At 41.2% G+C, this 14,270-nt stretch overlaps 1 protein-coding gene across 3 annotated transcripts in view; it reads right to left on the reverse strand.

Moving 5' to 3' along the window:
• Nucleotides 1-2,849: 2,849 nt before the first annotated feature.
• Nucleotides 2,850-14,270, reverse strand: part of NLN (neurolysin) — a 93,323-nt gene continuing 81,902 nt past the window's right edge. For all 3 annotated transcript variants that reach the window (XM_055554450.1, XM_055554449.1, XM_055554448.1), the window contains one exon: nucleotides 2,850-4,637. In XM_055554450.1, coding sequence (XP_055410425.1) covers nucleotides 4,503-4,637 — 135 coding nt within the window. In that variant the 3' untranslated portion in view covers nucleotides 2,850-4,502. The remainder of the gene's footprint in view (nucleotides 4,638-14,270) is intronic.

The raw sequence follows: 14,270 nt of genomic DNA on the forward strand, positions 1-14,270 counted from the left end.
TCACCCGGGTATCCCACTACATTCAAAATGACATGGAGTTCAAGGTCCGGTTAAGGGGCACGGACCACATCTGGGAGGATGCCCTGCTGCTGACGCTCAGGCAGAACCAGGGATGGATCTCCCTGGAGAATCTCACTCCAGACACGGAATATGAGCTTCAGGTGTGGGCCAAGCCCCAGCTAGGCAGCCGTGAGGTTTGGAGCCACTTCAGCCAGCAGCTGGAGAAGGCAATGGCAACCCACTCCAGTGTTCTTGCCTGGAAAATCCCATGGACGGAGGAGCCTGGTGGGCTACAGTCCATGGGGTTGCTGAGAGTCGGGCTCTTATGCATTGGAGAAGAAAATGGCAACCCACTCCAGTGTTCTTGCCTTGAGAATCCCAGGGACAGGGGAGCCTGGTGGGCTGCCATCTGTGGGGCCGCACAGAGTCAGACACGACTGAAGCGACTTAGCAGCAGTAGCAGCAGAGCCAGCCCCTGGCCTTCAGGACGGTCCCTCCAGTTGCTCTGAGACATATGGGATCTTACAGGACCAGGGATCGAACCTGTGTCTACTGTGTTTGCAGGTGGATTCTTTACCTCTGAGCCACCAGGGAAGCCCCACCCTATGGAATTTACTTTGCTATTGCATTTATTGCCCACCCATTGCTATTGTCTCTCCTGATCCCTACTCCCACCAGACTGTAAGCTTTATACTGTTATAGTCCAGGGAGCTAGAAGAGAGCTGCTACATAGTAGGTACTCAATAAAAATTTGTGGATTGAATGAAAAAAAAAATCCAAAAAAGTAAACTTTGGATATTGACTACTTTTCAAAGAAAATAAAAGCATGTATATCTTTTTTGCTTTTATTCTCATCAAGTGTTCATAAGAGAAGGCATATTCAGTTTTGAAGGGCTATCCAGTTTCAGATGAGACATAACTGTAATAATGTCATGTTGAGGGAAGAAAGAAACCTTGGTCGTTTTATCTGGTCAGATGGAATAGGGTTGTTTTTTTTTTTAACACTTTTTATCAGCTAACTATGCCAAAACCCAATTTGGGAGATTAGTATTTTGATGCAATCTCCTGCAAACATGAAAAATGTCATTCTTGTGAATGACAGAAAAGGAAAACGTGAAAAATAGTCATGAATGAACCAACACATTCACTAGGAAGGCCGGATCCCTATCCACCTTAGTTCGCACCCAAAGGATAAAGGTAAAATGGTAAAGTAGAAAGTTGTCATTCTCTACTAATTAAGGCTGCTACTAAGTCGCTTCAGTTGTATCTGACTCTGTGTGACCCCATAGACGGCAGCCCACCAGGCTCTCCGTCCCTGGGATTCTCCAGGCAAGAACACTGGAGTGGGTTGCCATTTCCTTCTCCAATGCATGAAAGTGAAAAGTGAAAGTGAAGTCGCTCAGTCGTGTCCGACTCCTAGCGACCCCATGGAGTGCAGCCCACCAGGCTCCTCCGTCCATGGGATTTTCCAGGCAAGAGTACTGGAGTGGGTTGCCATTGCCTTCTCCACTAATTAAGGCAATCACCTACAAATACCAAATCATATCAAAAACGTTTATGAGCTACTTTCTTGATTTTGGTCTCTTACACAAAGTGGTCTGTCAAGGGTAAAGAGCTACAGATATCTATCCTTCATTATAAGAGTTTAAGAAGGCAAGATTTTGGTGTAACTACTCAAGATAATTTTCAGTTCTTTATCTAGGTAACATGCAACATTTGTATTAGAAGGGGAAAAAATCTGTATTAAGTGGCATCACATTAGCACTTTTCTTTCTCTTCTTTGTTGCATCTTAAAATGGAACCAGGCATACTACACCTGAGATGTTTAAGAACCTGCCCTCAGTGAACTAACGACTTCCTGAAAACCTGAAACAGGTCCAAATCTCCTGTTTCAATAACTGAGAGATACCTTATTATATGTGTCTTAGTCCATAAATCTAAAGTGTAGGTTGGTCAATTACAATTTTTATAGTTTTCCACCATTCAGAACACTCACCAACACTCTATGTGCAGATCTAGGGGGAAAAAAAGAACAAGAAATGGTTGGCCACATTCAAAAAGGCTTAAAAACCAGGTCTTTAATTTGAATTATGCTAGAGAATATTTCTTGACGAGTGTTTGCTTCTATTGCTGTTATTTGGTAATTTTTAAATTTTTATTCAAGTATAGTTGATTTACTACTTCTTGTGATTTGTTACTTGTGTTAATTTCTGCTGTACAGTAAAATGACTCAGTTATACATCTGTATGGAGAAGGCGACGGCACCCACTCCAGTGCTCCTGCCTGCAGAATCCCATGGATAGAGGAGCCTGGTGGGCTGCAGTCCATGGGGTCGCGAAGAGTCGGACACGACTGAATGACTTCACTTTCACTTTTCCCTTTCATGCATTGGAGAAGGAAATGGCAGCCCACTCCAGTGTTCTTGCCTGAAGAATCCCAGGGACAGGGGAGCCTGGTGGGCTGCCGTCTATGGGGTCACACAGAGTCGGACACGACTGAAGCGACTTAGCAGCAGCAGCAGCAGTATTCCTCTGTGTGTGTGTGTGTGTGTGATCTTCTTTACCCATTCATCTGTTGGTAGACATTATGTTCTTTGATAGATTTTAAATATCAGATGTGAACCCTAAATAAAAAGAATATCACAGTACTTCCATTTTCTTATACATTTCAGTTTTAACATTAAAGTATAAAAGAAATGTGAATTCATTTTCTTGGATAATAATGTAATTTTATTGTGTGTAGACTTTTCCATACCAAATATTAGTTTTTCCACATGAAATAAGATTTAAAATGATAAAAGTTATTGTTGTTAAGGAGACAAACTGGGCAATAGAAAAAGCTGAAGAGAGTTTTTGCCTGAAACTGGAAAACACAACAGTCTGGGGAAAAAAAAGATATGAAAAAAGTACCATACGTTGCTAAGACCAAAAAAAAAAAGAACCAAAACAAAACAAAAACAACAGTTTTAAGGACCGGAGATGATGACACGGGATGAATATGGGGGTGAGAGGGCCAGGCAATTGTCTCAGAAGGGAGGCTGGGATTTCCTGTGATGTTTAGGGTATTTTGCTTGACAATAATAATCTGAATTTTCTTCTGTGTCACTACAGCTCTTGATTTTTCCTGCTGTCTATAATTTGACTTTGCAGCATAATATCTTTTTATTTAGCACAAAGTCCATTTGGATTAGAGAATGGAAAGGTTCTAATTTTGTCCCTGGCCGGCAGAGTCATACCTCAGTACATACTGGGAAACAATTAGAAGTCCTATCAGATGCATACATTCCAAGTTAGTTTTTAATTAAAAAATTTTTTTTATTATCCTATTTTGCTTTCCTCATTGAGTAGACTCCTAGAGGAAAAGTAAGTATGTAAGTTTCCTGGTTTGCAAATTCAAATTTAGGCCCACAGGAAAGAGAGCTAAAGAGCTCCAAAGGCTCGCTTAAAATCACCAGATGAAACAAGCCGCAGAGGGGCCTCTTCCCCATGGCTGAGCTGAAGCACACGTAACACTGGAGCGGCCGTCCTCACAGACTCCTGTGCAGAATCCACTCATTTCCTGGGGTTTCTGGACTTTTTATGCTTCAGTTCAGCTCTCTTCCTGTAGCACTCGAGACAGGCCTTTGTGATAATTTACCTGCCACTTCAGGTGAGCAGCAGAGTAAAGGAGGCAAAGACCTTGCTGTTTACCAGAAACCCGAGAAGAGAAAAATAATCTTAGATTTGCTTTAGTGTTCTAACTGGTAAACACGACAATCTTATATGCTGAAGTGGAAATGAACCTCTAAGCCAAGATCTCAAATACTCTAACTTGAGATTAAAACTCATAATATACATTAGGCCATTTCAGCTAAAACTCATTTTTTGGTACTCTCTGACTGGACATCAGACAGGAAAGACTAAACCAATTAGAAGAACATTAATCAAGTGTGGCGGAAAGTTGGAAATCATGAGGCCTGAAATACAAAGATACATGCATTACTGAGGCATAGTCCCCTGGCCCAGATATATGCAGGCAAAGAGGTCACACTTTACTGGGAGATAGAGAGTTAAAATGGATGCAAGGCTCTGAGAAAATATTTATCAGAGGAACGTGATTCATTTATCAGCTGAGAAATCCCAAGTATAAAACTTTGAGATATAAGAAGGATCAAAGTAGATAATGTATATGATTCAATTAAAAAATTCTTAGCCCTCTTACATTATATTATCTAGATTATAATTGTAAAAAAATCAAATTGGATTCATATGAAACTTTTATAAAAAGAAATCACATCCATTTTTATGAAAGTTTATAGTACAATTATTTTCTAACACATCTTTTCTTAGGTCAAAGTATTTAGAATTCCATTTACATCTGTATAATTTTTCAAATTAAAAAACAAAAGGAAGTTAATAGAAATCTACATTTTCATCTGCAAAACTCCCTTCAGTTTCCAGGCCAGTAACACGTGGTGATGTCGCTTGTCCTCCAGACATGGATGGCTCCCAAAGAGCCCCAGTTCACGGAGCAGGCAGGCCTCGGCTCATTAGAAACGCTTTTTGGTTTGGCTCACGTGTCAAGAAATTTTGGAGCATGTCCATGCCGTCCAGAGATCCCCCAGGTTTCAGGATCAGGTTTCTGTATTTCATTCCAACCTAATAAAATAAAGCATGCCTAATAATTCATGGTTATAGCAATTTTCCAAATCTCTAGATGCAAAAGAGGAAAAAAAGGGACTTTAGCTTTATTCTGGATGTTCTCCTTCCCCTAGACTACAGCTTTGTAGTATTTATTTACTTTGGTAGCTAAGAGATCTGGAGCTTAGACCTCCGGTCTTCCACACTTCCCTTTATTACTGTCTCGTCTCCTTAGATCCTCAGCAGCATGCTGACAATATGAGCAAACAGACAAACAAAAAATAGCCAAATGGAAGCTTAAACAGTCTTCTATTTGCTACCCCATCTAAAATGTGATTTCGAAAGAGTTAGCAAAACAGGAGTTCAATTAGGCTACAAACAGGGACTGTGTGTACCTGGAAACAGTAGCCCAGCTGCTGCTGTCAAAACAATTTCTGCCATATCTTTATGAAGGCCTCATAAAAAAAACTCTTCTTCCTTATGGGTGGGGGTAAGGCCACAACCCATGTCCCACAGTTTTGTGGGCTCCACACGAGGAAGGAAGACCTTTGTAAATTTGCTGGGGACAAGGTCTAGAAGTGTAAAGCATACAACAGTTCCTCTGCCTTTATTTACACAAATACATAAGCAGATAAAGTGAAAGAAAACAACTGAAATTCAGTATCAGCATTATTCAATATTTTCACTTCCTTTTCACTGTCCTTTTGAAAGGCAAGACAATTCAATGAAGCTTAATTCTAAATCTACCTATAAAACAGTTCAGGGTTAAGATGCAAATTTATATCCATTAAATCATTTGAACAGCTACTAATGGCCTCCCTGAGTACATAAATAGCTTGAGAATTTCCAGAAACAAAAGTAACCTCATTTTTGACTTATGACAATGATTCTGTTTGGTACAACCATCAGAGATGTCTAGTCAAACTGTTAAAGAAAATAAAATGCTGATGAAGGAAATCTACCAAGTCAGATACAAAACTACTTAAAGTCCTACAAGGGTCACACACACACAAAACAACTTTTCAGGTTTTGACTATAAACAGAAATCATCTGAAACTTATTAATGATCTATAAGCACACAGCTAACCTCACAGATGAGTCTTAATCAGGAGTAAACAATTAGTGAAATGAAGTTACTTTCCATAAACTCTGGAGAGCACTGTCCAGTAGAAATATAATGTGAGCCACATGTATAACTTAAAAATTTCTGGAAATCATGTTTAAAAAGAGAAGAAAATAGGTAAAATTAATTTTAATATTTTATTTAAACCAGGAGGTCTGTAATATTATCCTTTCAACACGTATCAATTATTGGGATTTATTTTTTGTGGTATGTCTTCAAAATCTAGTGTGTTTTTTACATTTACAGCACGTCTCAATTCTTCAATAGCACTGGCCACATTTCAAGCGCTCAGTAGCTCTACAGGTCTGAGGCCTAGAATGCAAGAGATCAACCCGAGAGGGGCTTGTTGAACAAGGTTCTAGCATGACACTGAAGAAGCGGTAGCAACCTGTTGCCTTATTTACAGGTTTTGAATAAATTCTCTTAAAAAGGAGGCACCTGCAATCACTGATAATGGACTTCCTGAAAACCCTGGTAGTGACAGTTTAGAGCTAGGTTTAATTTCCTTGAGAAAGAAAAAAAAAGATGTGTCATTTCTTGTTTGTTCTGGAGCAATTAATTACTGTTTCAATAGTGATCTAGATCCTAAAACATGAGTGTAACTAACTAAACCTTACCTAATCCACTGATTTAACACTGGTCAAATTTAGAGACGTTGGGCAATGAAAGAAAGGGAAGGGGTAAGCTGTACTGGGCTCAAGATCTCTGATCTGCTACTTTTTAGAATAATAAAGTCTGTAATAAGAATAGCCATCATTTGCATTTTAGGTTCTAGATCACTATTAAAAAAGTAATTAATTGCTGTGACCAAGCACGAAATGACATATCTTTTAAACTGTCATTACCAGGATTTTCAGGAAGTCCATTATGAGTGATTACAGGCCCCTCCTTTTTAAGAAAATTTATTCAAAACTTGTAAATAAGGCAAGAAGGTTTCTACCACTTCTTCAGTGTCATACTAGAACACTGTCTAACAAGCCCCTCTAAGGGTCATCTTATGTTCTAGGCCCCATACCTATAGAGTAGCCAACAACACAAGACAACTCTACACATGAACATCACCAGATGGTTAATACTGAAATCAGACTGATTATATTCTTTGTAGCCAAAGATGGAGAAGCTCCATACAGTCAGCTAAAACAAGACTGGGGCTGACTGTGGCTCAGATCATGAACTCCTTACTGCAAAATTCAGATGTAAATTGAAGAACGTAGGGAAAACCACTAGGCCATCCAGGTATGACCTAAATCAAATCTCTTATGATTATACAGTGGAAGTGAAATAGGTTCATGGGACTAGATCTGATAAACAGAGTGCCTGAAGAACTATGGACGGAGGTTCATAACACTGTAAAAGAGGCAGTGATCAAAACCATCCCCAAGAAAAAGAAATGCAAAAAGGCAAAATGGTTGTCTAAGGAGGCCTTCCAAATAGCTGAGAAAGAAGAGAAGCAAAAGGCAAAGGAGAAAAGGAGAGATATACCCATCTGAATGCAGAGCTCCAGAGAATAGCAAGGAGAGATCAGAGAGCCTTTTAAAGTGAACGAGGCAAAGAAATAGAGGAAAACAATAGAATGGGAAAGACTAGAGATCTCTTCAAGAAAATAAAAGATACCAAGGGAACATTTCATGCAAATAAAGGACAGAAATGGTATGGACCTAACAGAAAGAGAAGATATTAAGAAAATGTGGGAAAAATACACAGAAGAACTATACAAAAAAGATCTTAACGAACTGGATAACCATGATGGTGTGATCACACACCTAGAGCCAGCCTCCTGGTGTGAGGTCAAGTGGGCCTTGGAAGCATCAGTACAAACAAAGCTAGTGGAGGTGATGGAATTCCAGCTGAGCTAATTCAAACTCTAAAAGACGATGACGTTAAACTACTGCACTCAATATGCCAGCAAATCGGGAAAACTCAGCAGTTGCCACAAGACTGGAAAAGGTCAGTTTTCATTGCCCCAAACAAGGGCAATGCCAAAGAATCTTTAAACTACCACAAGTGCATTCATTTCACATGCTAGCAAAGTAATGCTCAAAATCCTTCAAGCTAGGCATCAAAAGTATGTGAACCGATAACTTTCAGATGTACAAGTTGGATTTAGAAAAGGCAGAGGAACCAGAGATCAAATTGCCAACATCTATTGGATCAAGAAAAAGCTAGAGAATTCCAAAAAAAATCTACTTCTGCTTCATTGACTATGATAAAGCCTTTGACTGTGCAGATCACAACAAACTGTGTAAAATTCTTAGAGATAGGAAAACCAGATCACCTTACCTGCCTCCTGTGAAACCTGTATGCAAGTCAAGAAGTAACAGTTAGAACTGGACATGGAACAACAGACTGGTTCCAAATTGGGAAAGGAGTATGTCAAGCCTGTGTATTGTCACCCTGCTTATTTAACGTCTATGCAGAGTACACCATGCGAAATGCTGGGCTGGATGAAGCACAAGCTGGAATCAAGACTATTATATTATATTAATAACCTCAGATATGCAGATGACACCACCCTTACAGAAGAAAGCAAAGAGGAATTAAAGAGCTTCTTAATGAAGGTGAAATAGGAGAGTGAAAAAAACAACATTCAAAAAACAAGGATCATGGCATCCGATCCCATCACTTCATGGCAAATAGATGGGGAAACAATGCAAACAGTGACAGACTATTTTCTTGGGCTCCAAAATCACTTCAGATGGTGACTGCAATCAGGAAATTAAAAGATGTTTGCTCCTTGGAAGAAAAGAAATGATAAACCTAGACAGTGTATTAAAAAGGAGAGACATTACTTTGCCTATAAATGCCTGTATGGTCAAAGCTATGGTTTTTCCAGTAGTCATGTACAGATGTGAGAGCTGAAAAATAAAAAAGGCTAAGTACCAAAGAATTGATGCCTCTGAACTGTGGTACTAGAGAAGACTCCTGAGAGTCCCCTGGACAGCAAAGAGATCAAACCAATCAATCCTAAAGGAAATCAACCCTGAATATTCACTGGAAGAACTCATGATGAAGCTGAAGCTCCAAAACTTTGGCCACTTGATGCAAGGAACTGACTCACTGGAAAAGAATCAGATGCTGGGAAAGACTGAAGGCAGGAGGAGAAGGGAATGACAGAGGATGAGGTGGTTGGATGGCATCACCAACTCAAAGGACGTGAGTCTGAGCAAACTCTGGGAGACAGTGAAGGACAGGGAAGCCTGGTGTGCTGCAGTCATTGGGGTCACAAAGCGTTGGACACAACTGAGCAACTGAACAACAGCAAATCAGTAGGTGGGGTGGTGTGGGGGAAGGAAGGGCTGTTCTCCCTGCGTGAAGCAGTATAGGAACTTAGAAAATGTGAATTAAATTGATCTGAACATAAAAATAATTTAAGCCATTTATTATGGAAATATTTTCAATACATACTAATATTTGAGACAAGAGTACAGTCAACCCTCTTGAACCTATCATGCAGCCGCAATTATTAGTATTTACCTGCAGAAATTCTTAATGCTCAAGATCTGAGAGTCTTTTAAAAAGGTGTATTTTATTGCACAACTATAGGAAAAATAATGAAAATTTTAAAGTTAAAAAAATCACCCAAATGTGGACATCTGCCAGAATATTCTCCTTTTGCACCGAGAACTGTAACTGTGGACAGTGAAGAGCAGCAAGGTTTAGAGGGGCTGCACGCTGCTGTGAAGAGCCGGTTCTCATCTCCCTTGGTGGTAAAGTCACTGTACAGCTGGGCACTGTTTAGTCTCACAGTACGTGGCTCAGAACAGCACAGGTCCTCCCCTGCTTACAGCTCCACACAACTTGATTCAATTTCCTGAATTACAGAGCAATGGTCTCTTAATAGTTTCATTTCCTTGGCAATGAAGTTTGAAGAAGAGTTTAAGAGTCATTTTGGTAATAGGATCTTGCTTTTCTTTAAACAAACAAACAAACAAAAAAACAGTTAAGTGAATTTGTGTGTTAGGAAGGTACTGGTTCCCTGGGTGGGAGAACGCTGTCTGGGAGACAAATGCTACAGGTGGACAGAGTCTGTGGTGTGAGTGGTTCTCCTCTGTTTATATAATGGAGGAACCATAACTGTGAGCAAAGCAGGAAGAGAAGCTCTAAGACAACCACTAGAAACTTCCATGCTTGAAAACCCCTGCAGGAGGGTCTGTATAGAGTAAGCGCTCCTGTTAGTCATTTAGGGAAGGGAAAATTATCATCGGTCACCTCTGTGGTTTTTACTCCTGGAAGGTTAACATGTATCTTTTGGCAACTGTGTAAATCCTCTGTAATACTGATGGTTTCTTTCTTTCTTTTTAAAAAAATATGTTCAGATTTCTTTATTTTTGGCTGCTCCCCACAGCATGCAGGATCTTAGTTCCCCAAGCAGGGATCGAACCTGTGTCCCCTGCAGTAGAAGCACAGAGTCTTAACCACTGGACCACCAGGCAAATCCTCAACATTGATGTTTTTTAAAGCAAGATCAAGAATTTTGGAATCAGGCCCAGGTTAAAATCTTGGCTTCATCCTCAGCTATGTGGCCTTGGGCCTTAGTTCCCTTATCTGTAAGGTGGGAATATGCCTACCTCCCTCAGTATATGAGGAATCTGAGCAATGGTTTTAGCACCTTGCCTGCTCCCTAGAATCTTTCCTGCTAGATGGTGGTATTCAACAAACCTGAGTCGTCATCTACCTCTCCTTTCATTTTCTTTCTCATACTGTCCCTAAGTTCAGTTACTCATATATAGTCAGGGAAACAGATGCATTCCTGTTTCAGCATTTCCTTAAAATTAGTTCTGTCTCCTAATAAAGCTAGAAAAAAGCACAAGAGACTTCATTTCCACTATTAGTATAAAATATTATACTAAGTATACTAGTATTCTGTAGTGTATACTTAGTATACAACAGTATACTAAGTGGACTTCCCAGGTGATGCAGTGGTAAAGAATCTGCCTGCCAATGCAGGAGACACAAGAGAGGGGTTTCAATTCCTGGGTAGGGAAGGCCCCTTGGAGTGGGAAATGGGAATTCATTCCAGTATTCTTACTCGAAAAATTCCATGGACAGAGGAGCCTGGTGGGTTAATACAGTCCATGGGGTCGCAAAGAGTCAGACATGACTGAGTCTGACTCAGGAATACTAAGTAGGAGAGACAAGGCACTCACTTTATGCAATAATCTTGTGTTAGCTGCTCAACCATGTCTGACTCTTTGTGACCCCATGGGCTGTGGCGTGCCAGGCTCCTCTGTCCATAGAATTCTCCAGGCAAGAATACTGGAGTGGGTAGCTATTCTCTTCTCCAGGGGATCTTCCTGACCCAAGGATGGAACCCGGGTCTCCTTCATTGTAGGCAGATTCTTCACCATCTGAGCCACCAAGGGAAGCTCTTAGGTGTGTGTTAGTCGCTCAGTCGTGTCCGACTCTTTGTGACCCCATGGACTGTAGCCTGCCAGGCTCCTCTGTCCGTGGGATTCTCCAGGCAAGAATACTGCAGTGGGTTGCCATGCCCTTTCACTTTCTTTGAGCACTCATAATTATCTGAGTGAAGGACACCCATCGTCTACGAGAACACATAAATGGGAAGCAGTCTGGGTCTCGTGCCACCTCTGGCTTCTCTGCAGGAGCACACGCGAGCTCCCCCGGCCTTCCAACCCTCCCTTCCTCCTGCTTCCTGTGACTGCGTCTAGGCAGTAGAGTCCGGTGTCTCCTCCTGCTCTGAGTAGCAGGCATCAGGGCAGAGAGCATCCGCCCAAGGACAAGCAATGACAGCCAGGCGCCTAACAGGCTCACCAGCCCGCTTTTACACTGGATATTGAAACCTGTCCTTCCATAGCTCATCTGTACACTTCTTCCCCGCAGCACTTCCTTTGTTTTCTATGAGTGAGGGTGCGGAGGTTGTGAGTGGGAAAAAGAATACCTTTGACGACAAACAGGAAGGAGGGAGAAGGTGAAAGACTGGTGTTGGTAGTCAGAGAGAACAGCATCGGAATCGCCCCTTGACTCAAAGAGGTCATCTGGAAAACTTGAGCGAAGTTTCAATTTGTGAGGAGGGATGAGTAAATATTTATGGGGAGGGAAGAGATCTGGAGAAAAAAAGGGCAGCCTGGCCAGTCCCGTGTATTAGGGGAACAGATCAGAGGAAGCAGGTCGGGGAGCTGCCAGTTGGGTCCAGCAATGTAAGTATTTTGATACAGAGGATGAACACTAAGATGAATAAAACAGTTCCTATTACAAGAGCCTCATAATCCAGAAGGTGAGATAAAGAAATAGATAATTAGCAAGGCAGATTTCTAGAGTTCTAACAGAAACACAAAGAAGGGCTGGAAGAACACAAAAAGGAAGAAAAACTGCTTCCAGCTGGTTGGAATTCAAGGCTTAGAAGGTCTGGCATTGAAAATATTCAAGAAGTAGGTTGGACATCAACCCCATTTCCTTCCTTTTTCCCTTAAATCAGGCAGAATTTAATGCTGTTAGAAAAAGTTGAAGTGTAAGAAAAATTAGCTTTGGGGTGGTAGGTCAGAGAAGCTGAAATTTAATCCATTTGTAAGGCCCATCAGGAGAGGAAATTTCATGTTCTCTCTTAGCAACGCATTTAAGCAGAAATTGGGCCTAGGCCCTGGAATACTTAGCTTTATAATACACTTTATCACGTAATTTTCCTCTTTAGTTTTTTAGCTGTATCATACGGCATGTGGGATCTCAGTTCCCATCTGATCAGGGACCAAATCTGTGCCCCCTGCAGTGGAAGCACGGAGCTTAACCACTGGACCACCAGGCAAGTCCCCGGCACGTAATTCTTCTTCCTGTTTAGCCAAGATTCTTTATATGTTTCTCTGTCCATTATTGTATGTAAGATCTAGGTACTTCCTTATGGCACTGTGGACAGTTATACTTCACTATCTTTGACTTTCTCAGTATTCATTTCTGCATGTGATACTTGGCTGTAATCTTCTTCACTAATGGAAAAAAACAAAGCTTAGCAATTACTCTAAATGCAGAAGAGGAGGAACATAATTCTAGCTTAACAATATAATTGCCTTTGAATCTGCATGTCTATTACTTTTTAGGAAATTTTCCCACAATGAAGTTGCATTATAAAAAGAAATGGCCCTTGTTAAAATGCCCTCATTCCTTCAACCCTACGATTAGCTGCTGGATTTTGAAACCACGTTTCGGAACCTTAAAGGGATCCTGAAAGAGCTCCTAGAGTTTGCTGGTAAACTGTTACTCCCAAGTAGCTCCCTTCCATAGTTATTTAAGAGATGAGTCGAAAAAGTAAAAGCTAAAGATACTGTTATATTTAACAAACTATACAGTTAAGATGAAGATCATAGAAAATTAGAGATAAAACCAGAGGAAGCAAACTTTCAGGCTATTTCAGGTAAGGAGCCACTTCTAAACCTTTGATAGAGGCTATCAAACAACAGTACTATAAAATATTTTGTTGCTAACACGTAGGGCACAGAAGACTGCAGGCTTATATTCGACTCCTCCTACTACTGTTTTCCCAGTAAGTTGCACACTTTCTGCGGTTCTGCTTGTTGAGATCTAAAATGGTTCTCAGACCCCAGGCTTTGCAGGATGGTAAGAGGTTACAGAGGTGAGGCCTGGCGATGTTCTTCTGTTGATACTAATGACCATGAACAATAATGTCAACAATACATGATCTTTCAGCTCCCAGCCTCTCTAGAGCTTGGGGACTAAGAAAAGCAGGTACTGACTCCTTGAAGGGCCACCCTGCTATTTTCTCAAAATGCTCCAAATATACGTACTGGGGAGGGTGAGGGGTCTTGAGACAACAAGACTGTATGATATATTGTGCCTGCTCTGATTCCCACAGCTTCAGATCAAATTCAGTACTTCTTCATACCACAAAAATTCTTTCCCTTCATCATGACATAGTTGTAATAATGACAGATGCTTCTGTAGAACAGGATTGTTATTCCAAAGTGTTAGTTTTTAAATAAATGGATATCTGAATTGAAGAGTGTGAGGGTGGGTGCAGTGGATTCTTCTTGGCCTCTGGAGCCGGACTCACTATTGCTGTAACAGCAGAGGAGCAGGAAACGACATGATGTTCCAGAGTATTTAACAGGAAGGAGAAAAGAAGGGATTAAAGCCAACTTCCTGGCACAGCGGAATCTAGAATTTCAGTCAAACTTAAAACAGGTTTTGACACCACAAGGCAACTCCAGGTTGTATGGGATCTTGCTTCCTCCACGTTCAACCCTGCCCTTTTGTCTGAATTAAGAGCAGTCAGGCTGCCAAGCAGTGAAGCCTGAGAAGAAAGGAGGCACACAGATGCATGATGGCAGGGATCCCTCCTGCCGGAACTGCGGGTTCCCTGGGATCCACTGGAATCAGTACTTTGGCTGTTACCGTGACAGCTGGAGGAGCAGAGGAGGAGTGGAGGCTCCCGAAGGTGTGGTCAAGTGAGTGGAGTAGAGGAGATGAAAGAGGTGATGTAGTACTTGTGCCAGGAAGCCTCGCCAATGACTTAAGAGCCAGTGGAGGTCACAATTATACTCTTACATACCTGGACCTTG

Source organism: Bubalus kerabau, chromosome 18 (assembly GCF_029407905.1).
Source record: "Bubalus kerabau isolate K-KA32 ecotype Philippines breed swamp buffalo chromosome 18, PCC_UOA_SB_1v2, whole genome shotgun sequence".
Classification (NCBI taxonomy): Eukaryota; Metazoa; Chordata; class Mammalia; order Artiodactyla; family Bovidae; genus Bubalus; species Bubalus kerabau.